The sequence below is a fragment of the Ovis aries genome, chromosome 26, assembly GCF_016772045.2.
Source record: "Ovis aries strain OAR_USU_Benz2616 breed Rambouillet chromosome 26, ARS-UI_Ramb_v3.0, whole genome shotgun sequence".
NCBI classification, from domain to species: domain Eukaryota; kingdom Metazoa; phylum Chordata; class Mammalia; order Artiodactyla; family Bovidae; genus Ovis; species Ovis aries.
Genome location: NC_056079.1, coordinates 33,334,059 through 33,349,410, shown reverse-complemented (window position 1 = coordinate 33,349,410; position 15,352 = coordinate 33,334,059). Strand labels below are relative to the sequence as shown.

At 35.9% G+C, this 15,352-nt stretch overlaps 1 protein-coding gene across 2 annotated transcripts in view; it reads right to left on the bottom strand.

The window, feature by feature from the left end:
* Positions 1–15,352, bottom strand: part of LOC101115508 (disintegrin and metalloproteinase domain-containing protein 32) — a 197,426-nt gene that overhangs the window by 145,163 nt on the left and 36,911 nt on the right. For both annotated transcript variants that reach the window (XM_060407107.1, XM_060407108.1), the window contains exons 3-6: positions 14,987–15,048; positions 9,160–9,235; positions 3,303–3,379; positions 1,790–1,967 (exon numbers count right to left, since the gene is read on the bottom strand). In XM_060407107.1, the coding sequence (XP_060263090.1) occupies positions 1,790–1,967; positions 3,303–3,379; positions 9,160–9,235; positions 14,987–15,048 (393 nt within the window). The remainder of the gene's footprint in view (positions 1–1,789; positions 1,968–3,302; positions 3,380–9,159; positions 9,236–14,986; positions 15,049–15,352) is intronic.

Here is a 15,352-nt window from a genome sequence, read left to right as displayed (position 1 = left end):
AATGCTATTGGCCATTAAAAAGAAGGAAACCTTGCCATTGCACCAACATGATTAGACCTTGAGAGCATTTTGCTAACGGAAATGTCAGACAAAGAAAGACAAATACCATATGATCTCACTTATATGTGGAATCTTAAGGAAGAAAACAAATACAAAATACCAGACTCATAGGTACAGCTAAAAGGTTGGTGGTTGCCAGAGGTAGGTACTGTGAAGTGGGATAAATGGGTGAAGGTGATCAAAAAGTACAGATTTCCATTATAAGATAAATAAGTTCTGGAAATAGAATATACATTATGGTAATTATAATTAACAATACTTCAATGTATATTTGAAAGTTTATTTGAATGTATATTTGAAAGTATACTATGTGTTGTGATAAATGTTAACTACTTATTGTGGTGATCATTTCACAATAATTTATTATGCTGTATACCTTACACCAACACAAGGCCAATTATATCTCAATAAAACTGGAGGAAATTTTTTAAGTAAAAATAGCTTTTAAAATATAGTAACATATTCTAGATATTTAAAAAGCACAACCAAAGACAAAATGTCCCACTACACAAAAATACAGTAAAAAAGGATCTGACAGACTTTGGCCAGAACATCAACAATGTCCACCATACTGGTTAATCTAAGCCATTATAGATTAACTCCTAAATTCTTAGAATGAAAATAAAATTGTTCACATTTAGTAAATAAAATTTCATTTTAAAATATATATGTGTGTGTGTGATAGCATTGAGTACTTTGGCACTCCATGTACATTTCAGCCCTGTATTATTTTAGATATAGGATTAGAAGCTATAACAGAGACACAAGATAATAATGGATTAAACAAGTTGGCGTTTATTTTTCTCTTATATTAAAAGACTGAAGAGGCATGGTGATTTAGTCTTATAAATTCCTCAGGAGCAAGGTTCATTCTACCTTACTGCTCCACTATGTACAGTATCATTGCCATCATTGTGGACTAGGATGTACCAATATGTTCACACTGCAGCCAGCAGAAAAGGGCAAAAGAGAAGAGGATAAGCTTTCTTCCTTTAGAACTCTATCTGGACGTGACATGTTACATCTGTCACATGTCAGTATCTATAAGTTTGTCACAAAATTCTACCAAGGTGCAAGAGAGGTTGAGAAATGTAGTCTTAATTTTTACATGTCTGGCTAAATTCTGATGAGTTTGGTCTATTTTTTAAAAAACTGACAGAAGCCAAGGAGAACATATATTATGAACACTGCCATATACTTCTTGTATAAACTATGCATATTAATGCCACTTTTACTTGGCAAAAATATTTTTCTCTTTCATAATTACTTTTGTGAGGACCAAAACATGCAGTTATACAGGTGAACAATTTACTTTGGCCATACATGGCAATTCAACTTATGACATTTTAATTATATCTATAATTTAATTCATGCTGATTTCTTGGTTATAAATGCAGATTTCATAAATATTTGATTAACTGATAATTTCCAAGAATATAGAGATAAAAGCAGAAAGTGAGTTTTTAACATTTATATTGAATATGCACTAATATGCACAGTTTATTTAGCCTTCAATTAAAATAAACAAATTTAACTTAAAAAAAAAAGTAAATGATTGTTGCAAAGAGAAAAAGGTAATATATGGTTCAAAGTAAATTGTTAAGGCTAAGAAAAGGTGAGACTGTTAAAGAAAAGTAGCTACAGCTATCTAACGGGTTAATAAATTTCTTTTAAAAATAAATAGAAACAATAACTGCCTTGAAAGAGTAATAAAACATACACAACTCACTTTTTCACCTATAAAAATGTAATGGTCCATTGGGTTTTGTTCTGTGTCTTGGTTATTTTCAGTAAGAACTGCAAATTCATTCTTTTCATTCCCTAATTTGTAAAGAAGATGCTGAAATTCAAATGCAGATTCCAGAGGCTCAATTCCGTAAGAAACATTTTCAAACTGCAATATTCCTCTGTAAAATGAAGGACAAAAATTTACTGCTTTTAATTCTATTTTATAATTCTAATTTTAACTAATTCTATAATTAATTCTATATTATAAAACTCTGACAGAATTCCAAAAAGAGGATGAGGAGGAGGAAGGAAAGAGGGGAAGGAGAAGAAAGAAAAGATATAGATGTTTTTGGGCTCTGTATTTTGTCCCACACTCTGTATTTTGGAGATGACTCTGAAGAGACCAAAAATAAAAATTTTCCCAATTCTAAAAACAAACTATCCATCTAATTTTCTTTATAGTTATAAACATAGTTGAAATTATTAAATCAGAAATTACATAATCAGTTTCTAAGGTATGCAACAGTACTGTGTATACAGCATTACTGTGATCAAGTCATTCCCCTGTCCTCCAAGTCAGTGATTTAATGAAAGCAATAGCATATAGAAATCTGTAAAGATTTTGATCTTTTTTTCACTATAATGATTACATTGCTTATATAACAAAAGGATACATAATGAGCAATTTTATCCATAAAAATAAAATTTAGCAGTAATTATAAGGCATTTATGAATTTTGTTTATATACATAATCTGAATAAGAAATTTAAAGTAATAAAGAGTAAACAACTTTTATAAGTATTCTTCCCTGAATATAGGTAACTATATAGTGACTATTCTCTAAAAACCAAATTTTAGAATTCCATATAAAAAGCACCAAGTAAAATTCGTTTGTGAAAACAAGGATCCTACACTACAAAAATGAAGATGAAGAATGTCCTGACAGAATGGAAAGCCCTCCAAGCACTAAGGAGGAAACTTTACAATTCTTAGAGAGTTTAAGACAGTGATATTACTGGAAAAAAATGAGTAAGTACTATAATAATTATTATTTGTTTATACAGAAGTGATTCCTCTCTCTGCAGATGATTTCCTGTGTGAAAGGGCATACTTCATTTATGCATTTTTATATCTTCAAACACTAGTCTAGTAACTGGTACAAAAATATTTGCTGAAAAAAAAGCTACCCAGAACTTAGCTCCTCCAATTTGTTATAGTCAAACTTGTTCATCTGTCATTTCCCCAATAAAGAAAAAAAGCAAGGACACCAGGAAATCTAAACTTTCAAGGAAGTTGTGACAAGTCTCTGGTCTGTCTGGAAATTGAGGAGAAATAAGAGAAGAAACATATTCAGAGGAATATATCATTCAGTGATATGATGGGAATATCCACATAGGAATAGTCTCCACATGGAAATCCTCCACCAGCTCCACACTTAGAATAAACTAGCCAGTTCACTGCAGCCAAATATCACAACTATGGTGTTTGCATATCAAGGACAAAAAATACGTAACCTCAGTCCAGAGCACGTGCTCAGTGTGACAAAAGAATTCGGATATCCTTCAATATATCCCTGGTAGTAGCACTGAGCCTAGGAGGGAGAAAGTAAAGTAGTTTACCTAGGAGTTGAAGAAACTTTCTAATGGCTTCTTAACTTTTTATACTTAGAACTTTCTAAATACTTTTCATAGGCTCTATACTGTTTATATCATTGTGAATAAAAAGACGGTCAGAAAAAAACATCTCCCCAGGTTCGCCACTTTCACTATATTAATGCTGCTTTTCAGATCAATGCTTGGGATTATTAATTTACACCATTTCCAAAGTTTTATACCATATTTTAGGTAAAATTATTTTCCAAAATACAAATTTAGGTCATTAACTAGACAAAGATTGTGACTCTGGATATTCTTTAAATTCTGACAGTCTGCTAAAAACAGATGTCTAAAATTTAAGGTCACAAAAAAAAAATTGAAGACCTAGAAAAAGATATACCACACCAACACAAACCAAAAGGATAACTCTGAGGCAATACTAATATTGGAAATGTAAACTTTAAGGCAAAAAGCATTACTAGAGATAAAGAGGGACATTTCTTAATGATAAGAGTTTCAATTCACCAGGAAGATATAAATATTCCAGATTTGCATTCACTTAATAACATAAATTCAAAACATAAAAAGTCAAAAATGAAATAATAATAAAAATTAATGCATAATCATACTACAGATTTTTAAGCAGACATTTCTGTCAGTAACAGGTAAGTCTAGCATTCAGAATCTATAGAGGACTTGAATAGAATGTTAACCTCATAGAGATAGAATACTACACTTTAAAACTATATGTAATATACTTTTCTTGCACAGAGTTCTTTTTAAACTACATTTTATTGAAGCATATAGTTAATTTACAGTATAGTAATAGCTTCAGGTGTACAACAAAGTGATTCAGTTATACATACATACATATAAATGTACTCTTTTTCAGATCCTTTTCCATTATAAGTTATTACAAGACACTGAATATACTGTGCTATACCCATATAGATCCTTGTCATTTATCTATTTTATCAATAATCACACGTATATATCAATCCCTAAGTCCTAATTTATCTCCCCCTCCATCATCCTTTCTGGTAATCACAAGTTTTATTTTTATATGTCTGTGAGTCTATCTCCATTTTGTAAATAATTTCACTTATATCATTTTTTAGATTTCACATATAAGTAATATCACATGATATTTGCCTTTCTCCATTTTTTTTCACTTAACATATAAATCCCCAGGTCCATCTTTGTTGCTACAAATGGCATTACATCATTCTTTTTTATGGCTGAGTAACATTACACTTTCTTTTTAAAGAACACATAATATTTACAAAAATGAAACCATATTCTGGGCCATGAAACACAACAAAAAACTTTAAAGGACTGAAATCGCACCAAATTCAGTCTCTGACCACAGTGCAATTAACATGGAGACACAGCAAACATCATTACAAACAAAAAAGGAAGATTATATAATTTCTACAATTTCATGGTGCTATATATTTTGGTATCAATCAATGTAATTTTTCTTATTAATGTACTCTTCTATGTTAGAAGTAAGGTGAGCAAGAAGGAGCAATATAAGGAAATTAATGGTCCTTTCCAATTAGAAGTAAAGTAATATATATCAATAATATTCAACAAATTTTTATTATATGCTATGTGATAGGCATTTTTCTAGGCACTAGGGAGGCATCATTGAGTAAAACAGACCAAAAGCTCTGGTCAAATGAAGATTATACTGCACTAAGGGAACAATAAATAAGGTATATGACACATCATATATTCATAACCACTATGGAGAAAAACAAAACAGGAGAGGTAAAAGAGTATGAAGATTAAGAGTGCAATTTAAAATAGGGATTGGACTCCCCTGGTGGTCCAACAGTAAAGAGATCTGCCTGTCAATGAAGGGCACACAGGTCTGATCCCTGGTCCACATGATTCCAGCAAGATTCCACATGCTGCAGGGCAACTAGGTCCATATGCCACAACCACTGAAGCACCTGCACCCTAGACCCCAAGCTCAGCAACAAGAGGAACCACCACAATGAGAAGCCTACCCACTGCAACTAGAGAGCAACCCCCGCTAGCTGCAACTAGAGAAAGCCCACTTGCAGTAGTGAAGACCTACCAGGGTTAAAAGTATAAATTTTTTTTTAAAAGTTTTTAAAATTTTAAATCTGGACACTCAAGGACTAATTGGATGGTTTTGAGCAAAGAACTGAAGAAAATGAGAGAGAAAAACATTGTATCTTGCGCAAGAGCAAATATCTGGATCAGAGGAAACAGAGAAAAGTTCTTGAAAGGAGAACTCGTCTGGTATGTTTAAAGAATAGCAAGGAAGCCAATGTGACTTGAACAGAATTACCAATGTAAACAGTAACAGGAAATGAGGTCACAGAGGTAAAGAGGATCAGCCTGTGTAAAGCCTGCAGGATATTAAGACGATTTTCACCATTTCACCCTATTTAAAGGTTTTTATTTATTATTTTTTTTTTGGGGGGGGGGGCGCTGTGCTGGGTCTTTGTTGATGCATGTGGGCTTTCTCTTGTTGGTTTTCACTTTGTGGACAATAACTCATCCCATGAAGGCTTCTGAGTAGAGAAGCAACATGATCTGACCAGGTTGGTCTTTTTTCTTTTTTGATCTGAACAGCTTGCCTGGTGGCTCAGAGGTTAAAGCATCTGCCTCCAATGTGGGAGACCCAGGTTTGATCCCTGGGTCAGGAAGATCCCCTGGAGAAGGAAATGGCAACCCACTCCAGTATTCCTGCCTGGAGAATCCTATGGACGGAGGAGCCTGGTAGGCTACAGTCCACGGGGTCGGACAGAGGAGCCTGGTAGGCTACAGTGCACAGGATCACAAAGAGTCGACACGACTGAGCGACTTCACTCACTCACTCACTCAGGTTTTCTTGATAGGATTCATCTGGTTGTCATGTTGAGACCTGACCCAGGGAATGAGCAGTGTGGTTTGGTTCAGTTGAGTTCAGTCGCTCAGTCGTGTCTGACGCTTTGCGACCCCATGAATCGCAGCACGCCAATCCTCCCTGTCCATCATCATCCCCCAGAGTTCACTCAGACTCACGTCCATCGAGTCCATGATGCCATCTAGCCATCTCATCCTCGGTCGTCCCCTTCTCTTCCTGCCCCCAATCCCTCCCAGCATCAGAGTCTTTTCCAATGAGTCAGCTCTTTGCATGAGGTGGCCAAAGTATTGGAGTTTCAGCTTTAGCATCATTCCTTCTAAAGAAATCCCAGGGCTGATCTCCCTCAGAATGGACTGGTTGGATCTCCTTGCAGTCCAAGGAACTCTCAAGAGTCTTCTCCAACACCACAGTTTAAAAGCATCAATTCTTCGGCGCTCAGCCTTCTTCACAGTCCAACTCTCACATCCATACATGACCACTGGAAAAACCATAGCCTTGACTAGACAGACCTTAGTCGGCAAAGTAATGTCTCTGCTTTTGAATATACTATCTAGGTTGGTCATAACTTTTCTTCCAATGAGTAAGTTCTAATTTCATGGCTGCAATCACCATCTGCAGTGATTTTGGAGCCCAAAAAAATAAAGTCTGACACTGTTTCTACTGTTTCCCCATCTATTTCCCATGAAGTGATGGGACCAGATGCCATGATCTTCATTTTCTGAACGTTGAGCTTTAAGCCAACTTTTTCACACTCCTCTTTCACTTTCATCAAGAGGCTTTTAGCTCCTCTTCACTTTCTGCCATAAGGGTGCTGTCATCTGCATCTCTGAGGTTATTGATATTTCTCCCTGCAATCTTGATTCCAGCTTGTGTTTCTTCCAGTCCAGAGTTTCTCATGATGTACTCTGCATAGAAGTTAAATAAGCAGGGTGACAATATACAGCCTTGACGTACTCCTTTTCCTATTTGGAACCAGTCTGTTGTTCCATGTCCAGTTCTAACTGTTGCTTCCTGACCTGCATATAGATTTCTCAAGAGGCAGGTTAGGTGGTCTGGTATTCCCATCTCTTTCAGAATTTTCCACAGTTTATTGTGATCCACACAGTCAAAGGCTTTGGCATAGTCAATAAAGCAGAAGTAGATGTTTTTGTGGAACTCTCTTGCTTTTTCCATGATCCAGCAGATGTTGGTAATTTGATCTCTGGGTCCTCTGCCTTTTCTAAAACCAGCTTGAACATCAGGGAGTTCATGGTTCATGTATTGCTGAAGGCTGGCTTGGAGAATTTTGAGCATTACTTTACTAGCATGTGAGATGAGTGCAATTGTGTGGTAGTTTGAGCATTCTTTGGCATTGCCTTTCTTTGGTATTGGAATGAAAACTGACCTTTTCCAGTCCTGTGGCCACTGCTGAGTTTTCCATATTTTCTGGCATATTGAGTGCAGCACTTTCACAGCATCATCTTTCAGGATTTGAAACAGCTCAACTGGAATTTTATCTCCTCCACTAGCTTTGTTCATAGTGATGCTTTCTAAGGTCCACTTGACTTCACATTCCAAGAGTCTGGCTCTAGATTAGTGATCACATCATCATGATTATCTGGGTCATGAAGATCTTTTTTGTATAGTTCTTCCATGTATTCTTGCCACCTCTTCTTAATATCTTCTGCTTCTGTTATGTCCAGGGCAAAGACTAATAGAATTTTGCCAAGAAAATGCACTGGTCATAGCAAACACCCTCTTCCAACAACACAAGAGAAGACTCTACACAAGGACCTCACCAGATGGTCAACACCAAAATCAGATTGATTATATTCTATGCAGGGAAAGATGGAGAAGCTCTATACAGTCAGCAAAAACAAGACCAGGAGCTGACTGTGGCTCAGATCATGAACTCCTTATTACCAAATTCAGACTTAAATTGAAGAAAGTAGGGAAAACCGCTAGACCATTCAGGTATGACCTAAATCAAATCCCTTATGATTATACAGTGGAAGTGAGAAATAGATTTAAGGGACTAGATCTGATAGATAGAGTGCCTGATGAACTATGGAATGAGGTTTGTGACACTGTACAGGAGACAGGGATCAAGACCATCTCCATGGAAAAGAAATGCAAAAAAGCAAAATGGCTGTCTGGAGTGGCCTTACAAATAGCTATGAAAAGAAGAGAGGCGAAAAGCAAAGGAGAAAAGGAAAGATATAGGCATCTGAATGCAGAGTTCCAAAGAATAGCAAGAAGAGATAAGAAAGCCTTCTTTAGCGATCAATGCAAAGAAATAGAGGAAAAGAACTGAATGGGAAAGACTAGAGATCTCTTCAAGAAAATTAGAGATACCAAGAGAACATTTCATGCAAAGATGGGCTCAATAAAGGACAGAAGTGGCCTGGACCTAATAGAAGCAGAGCAATGTGGAAGCAGGGAGATTATTTAGGAAGTTATCACAATAACCCAAACTAGATATGATCTTTACTTGAAAAACAGTGGTATCAGCAGACAGAGACAGAGGAAGAAGGTAGGTTCTAAGTACATAATTTGAAAGGTTGAATCAATAGGATTCACTGATGGATGAGATGGGGGTAAAACAAAAGAAAAAGATTTCAGTCTATGATTTTGGGTTCAGTAATATTTGTGCTTGTTTTTACTATTATTTAATTTCTATTCATTTATTCAACAAAATATAAACTAATTAAATTATGCTGCAGAGTAGAATATACTGTCAGTCTAGTTCATCTTTAATTTATCAAGACTTCAAGAAACCCTAACAATGGGTGAAATGAGGCATACATAGGTCACTTTACATATATCCTCTGTGAATAAGGTCTTCTATATTAGGAAAGTATCCATATAAAAAAGGTTTTTAAAAATCTTTAAAACATAAAATTTAAATCTTACCTGAATATTTGAAGATTGAGAATTCATAGATCCTTGATTATACATATAAACCATGAAATTATTTGCTAAATAAAAGCTGGATATATAAAAGAGTGAGAGAATTTTAAGTTATTCTTTTTGAAAAAAATGTAAAGCAGCGGTCAGCAAACTTAGCACCCTCAAAGCCGAATCTGACCTATCTCTGTGTTTGTAAATAAAATTTATTTGCATATAGCGACACCCATTCACTTACATACAGTTCATGGCAGCTTTCATGATACAACAGCAAAGATGAGTCATTTTGACAGAGCTATCATGCTCTTCAAACCCTAAAATATTTACTATCTGGGTCTTTAAAGAAAAAGACTGCCAATCCCTGACAAAGGTAGTATTTTCTTTTGACCTGTGTGTAATTTTTGTTTAAAGTAATATGCATTTACTCAAAATAATATTTCCCATCTTATTATACTCCTTTAAAAAATAAGGAAAACAAACTATAAGACAAAAGAAAACCATTTTAAAGTTTACAAAGATTAGAAATGGGTGTAGGATTATAAGAGTTTTTTATTCTTTCACTCTTTCTCAATTTTACTATCATGAATATATATTACTATAATGAAGCAGAAGAGCATTCTGTAACAGTCATAGTTCAGCGTTCTCGGGTATCATTCCTTGTCCCCATTATGCTCTTTTACTTATGCTTCCTCACCTGGTGCTCACTTCTCAATCCAATGTAATGTAACTAGACCACCCAGAGTAGCTTCTGCTGAGAATCTGCCATTAAAACTGATGCCATATAATGATCCCCTCATTGCCAAATCCAAAAAGAAAAAGCAGATTGAGTCAAATAAAACCATCTGATGCACTTCACACTACTGGCCATACTCCCCTTCTTCAAACCATCTGCTCTTCAACTTCAATCATACCATTTACCCCTGATTTTTCCCTCATATCACCTTGTCTCCTTGTGTAAGCCCCTTCATCTGGACCCTTACTTCTTCACTTAAGTGTTTCCCTGGCATTCATTTTCTGGTTGTTTTTCCCTCTCATTAATATTTACCCCCACCTCTTTATCTTGTTCATTTCTGGTGCCTCATTTATACCTAATATATATTTTTAAAAGATGGCTCTGCAACCTACACTTCTCTCCCATGACCTAAAATAAATATAACTGGCTATTCAAGGACTTCTGTATTTCATACAAATTTTAGGATTCTCTATTATAGTTCCTGAAAAATGTGTATTTTGATAGAATTGGACTGAAATAGTAGACTACCTTGATTAGCACAATGGACTTATCAATATTAAGTCTTCCACTGTGTAACCATGGTGTACATTTCCATTTATTTGCATTCTCTTCTATTTCTTTATCAATGTCTTAGAGTTTTATGAGTACAGGTCTTTCACCTCCATTAAATTTATTCCCAGGTATTTCTTTCTTTCTGATGCAATTGTAACTAGGATTTTTTAATTTATTTTTCTGATATTTCATTATTAGTGCATCAGTTCAGTTCAGTTCAGTAGCTCAGTTGTGTCCGACTCTTTGCAACCCCATGAATAGCAGCACACCAGGCCTCCCTGTCCATCACCAACTCCCAGAATTCACTCAGACTCACATCCCTCAAGTTAGTGATGCCATCCAGCCATCTCATCCTCTGTCGTCCCCTTCTCCTCCTGCACCCAATCCCTTCTGCATCAGAGTCTTTTCCAATGAGTCAACTCTTCGCATCAGGTCAAAGTACTGGAGTTTCAGCTTTAGCATCATTCCTTCCAAAGAAATCCCAGGGTTGATCTTTAGAATGGACTGGTTGGATCTCCTTGCAGTCCAAGGGACTCTCAAGAGTCTTCTCCAACATCACAGTTCAAAAGCATCAATTCTTCGGCACTCACCTTTCTTCACAGTCCAATTCTCACAACCATACATGACTACCATAGCCTTGACTAGACGGACCTTTGATGACTAAGTAATGTCTCTGCTTTTTAATATGCTATCTAGGTTGGTCATAACTTTCCTTCCAAGGAGTAAGCATCTTTTAATTTCATGACTGCAATTACCATCTGCAGTGATCTGGAGCCCAAAGACATAAAATCTGACACTGTTTCCACTGTTTCCCCATCTATTTCCCATGAAGTGATGGGACCATATGCCATGATCTTAGTTTTCTGAATGTTGAGCTTTAAGCCAACTTTTTTCACACTCCTTTCACTTTCATCAAGAGGCGTTTTAGTTCTTCTTCACTTTCTGCCATAAGGGTGGTGTCATCTGCATATCTGAGGTTATTGATATTTCTCCCAGCAATCTTGATTCCAGCGTGGGCTTCTTCTAGCCCAGCATTTCCCATGATGTACTCTGCATAGAAGTTAAATAAGCAGGGTGACAATATACAGCCTTGATGTACTCCTTTTCCTATTTGGAACCAGTCTGTTGTTCCATGTCCAGTTCTAACTGTTGTTTCCTGACCTGCATACTGGTTTCTCAAGGGGCAGGTCAGGTGGTCTGGTATTCCCATCTCTTTCAGAATTTTCCACAGTTTATTGTGATCCACACAGTCAAAGGCTTTGGCATAGTCAATAAAGCAGAAGTAGATATTTTTGTGGAACTCTCTTGCTTTTTCCATGATCCAGTGGATGTTGGCAATTTGATCTTTGGTCCCTCTCTGCCTTTTCTAAAACCAGCTTGAATGTCACAAAGTTCACAGTTCACGTATTGCTGAAACCTCTCTTGGAGAATTTTGAGCATTACTTTACTGGCATCTGAGATGAGTGCAATTGTGCAGTAGCTTGAGCATTCTTTGGCATTGCCTTTCTTTGGGATTGGAATGGATCTTTTCCAGTCCTGTGGCCACTGTTGAGTTTTCCAAATTTGCTGGCCTATTGAGTGCAGCGCTTTCACAGCATCATCTTTCAGGATTTGAAATAGCTCAACTGGAATTCTATCACCTCCACTAGCTTTGCTCATAGTAATGCTTTTTAAGGCCCACTTGACTTCACATTCCAGGATGTCTGGCTCTAGGTGAGTCACACCATTGTGATTCTCTGGGTCATGAAGATCTTTTCTGTACAGTTCTTCTGTATATTCTCTTCTTAATATCTTCTGCTTCTGTTAGGTCCATACAATTGTCCTTTATCAAGCCCATCTTTGCATGAAATGTTCCCTTGGTATCTCTAATTTTCTTGAAGAGATCTCTAGTCTTTCCCATTCTGTTCTTTTCCTCTATTTCTTTGCATTGATCACTGAGGAAGGCTTTCTTATCTCTTCTTGCTATTCTTTGGAACTCTGCATTCAAATGGGTATATCTTTCCTTTTCTCCTTTGCTTTTCGCTTCTCTCCTTTTTTTGTAAGGCCTCCTCAGACAGCCTTTTTGCTTTTTCGCTTTTCTTTTCCATGGAGATGGTCTTGATCCCTGTCCCCTGTACAATGTCATGAACCTCATTCCACAGTTCATCAGGCACTCTATCAGATCTAGTCCCTTAAATCTATTTCTCACTTCCACTGTATAATCATAAAGGATTTGATTTAGGTCATACTTGAATGGTCTAGTGGTTTTCCCACTTTCTTCAATTTAAGTCTGAGTTTGGCAATAAGGAGTTCATGATCTGAGCCACAGTCAGCTCCTGGTCTTGTTTTTGCTGACTGTATAGAGCTTCTCCATCTTTGGCTGCAAAGAATATAATCCATCTAATTTCGGTGTTGACCATCTGTTGATGTCCATGGGTAGAGTCTTCTCTTGTGTTGTTGGAAGAGGGTGTTTGCTATGACCAGTGCGTTCTCTTGGCAAAACTCTATTAGCCTTTGCCCTGCTTCATTCCATATTCCAAGGCCAAATTTGCCTGTTACTCCAGGTGTTTCTTGACTTCCTACTTTTGCATTCCAGTGCATAGTAATAAAATAGATCTATACATTAATTTTGTACCCTGTAGTTTTACTGAATTCATTTATTAGTTCTAATAGTTTTTTGGTGGCATCTCTAGGGTTTTCTGTGGTATCATGCCATTTGCAAATAGTGACTATTATAGTTCTTCCCTTCCGATCTGGATGTATATTGTTGTTGTTCTGTTACTAAGTCATGTCCGACTATTTCCATCCCCATGGACTGCAGCATGCCGGACTTCTCTGTCATTCACTAACTCCTGGAGTTTGCTCAAACTCATGTCCATTGAGTTGGTGATGCCACCCAACCATTTCATCTTCTATCACCACCTTCTCCTCCTGTGTTCAATCTTTCCCAGCATCAGGGTCTTTTCCAATGAGCTGGCTTTTTGCATTAGGTGGCTAAAGTACTGGAGCTTCAACTTCAGTATCAGTCCTTCCAATGAATACTCATGGTTGATTTCCTTCAGAAAATTATTTCTTTTTAATTGCTATGGTTAGGACTTCCAATACTATGATGAAGAAAAGCAATGAGAGCAGGCATCTTTGTCTTGTAGTCTGAGAGAAAAAAGCTTTTAGCTTTTCATCATTGAGTATGATGTTAGCTGTGGGCTTATAAAAATGGCCTTTAACATATAAGTGAAGGGGATTAAGAGATATGAACTACCAGTTATAATACTATATATAGTTTTTAATCTATAAAAATATATAGTCACTACACTGTACACCTGAAACTAATAAGATATTGTAAGGCAACTGTACTTCAAACAATCAATCAATCAGCCTTACTGCCACTGGACACTTATGGATATTCTCTGACACAGACTTGTCCTATTCCTTCACTGCCCCATCAAATCTCTACCATTGTGTCCAATATCTAATTTTTTTCTGCCACCTCAGTTATATCTCAAAAAAAACCTCTTACACATTCAAAATTATGCTTCTTATTATATCTCATATAACTTTTGCAATAGCTTCATAATTGTCATGCCATCCTAATTATTATGCAGGTAATTTCTAAAAATAGAGTATACACATGCTCGATCCATCTCCCAGGCTCCAATTCCTTTATTTCTTACTACTGCTTATAGTTCTGATAATATATTCAAATGCAATATGCATCCTCTCTTATGTACTTGAAAAGCTCTTTGAGTTGTCATTTACTATTCTTCCCTTCTGTCTAAAGGAGTAGGTTAACTCTTTTACCCAATGCCATTTTTTGGCATCTGATAACACAATGAATCATTTTTTATATTTCTCTCTTTAAGAAACTTCCTGTCAGCCAAAATACTTCATTTTTTCTTTTCTTTTTTCTCTGCCAAACATTTCTAGAAAAGCCATTTTCACTTAAAACTTTCAGTTTCTCACAATTCAGCTCTCCTTAATACCACATAATCTAGTTCTACACCCAAAATTTAACTGAAATTAACCTCTTGAAAGTTACAAATTGCTTCTAAGCCAGCATTTCTCAACTGGTTTTCCATCAAATAATTAAACCCTATATAAAGTTATTTAAATTATTTTCACAATACTCTTAGGGATGGTATGTAGCTGTCACTTTTTTCCATAAACTATTCATCAGCTCCCACAGTACTGTATGATCTAATTTCTATACTAAATCCCTGACTTCATATTCTTGGTGGTGAGCCTGCCTCCCTGATCAAACCTTAACTGATACAGTTACAGACTTACTTCTTTTTTATTACATCCTATCCTGATTATATAGATCCTGCTGGCTCTCCTAACTTAAGATCATACAGATTAATCTTCAGATGAATCCTTATTCTTCCTGTTCCTAACCTCCCTATTCACTAAAGACTACTTGAGGCATTAGGACCAAAAAATTAATTCACAGGAAGCATTTGTTCATCTGAGACAACTAACCAGTTTAATAACTACATGACTTTTAATATTCTATTTTTATCATAAACAAATAAATTCATATAAGTAAAATTAAGTCTAAAAATAAAACGTTACCTTTGCTTAAGGTGCACAGTATATGGTTTCTCATCGATTGAAATACTATAGGAAACCTGTTCCTAGAGAATCCAGAAAAACTGAGAGTAAAGACAAATGTAACAGAAGAGGTAAAACAACAGTTTTATCTTGACTAATCCTTCCAAATAATGCTTTAAAAGTCTCAGATGATGTGCGATTTAAAATCTGCAATAATACATCAAAACTTTTAACATTTATTACATAATGTATTTCCACAAAACTAGTCCAATAAAAGGAGTCATAAAGCACTAGAAACCTATTTGTAACTGAATTTTAAACTCTTTTAAAAGAATAGACTATGTGCCATGTCATAACATCTATTCAATTGCATCACTGGGATATTAA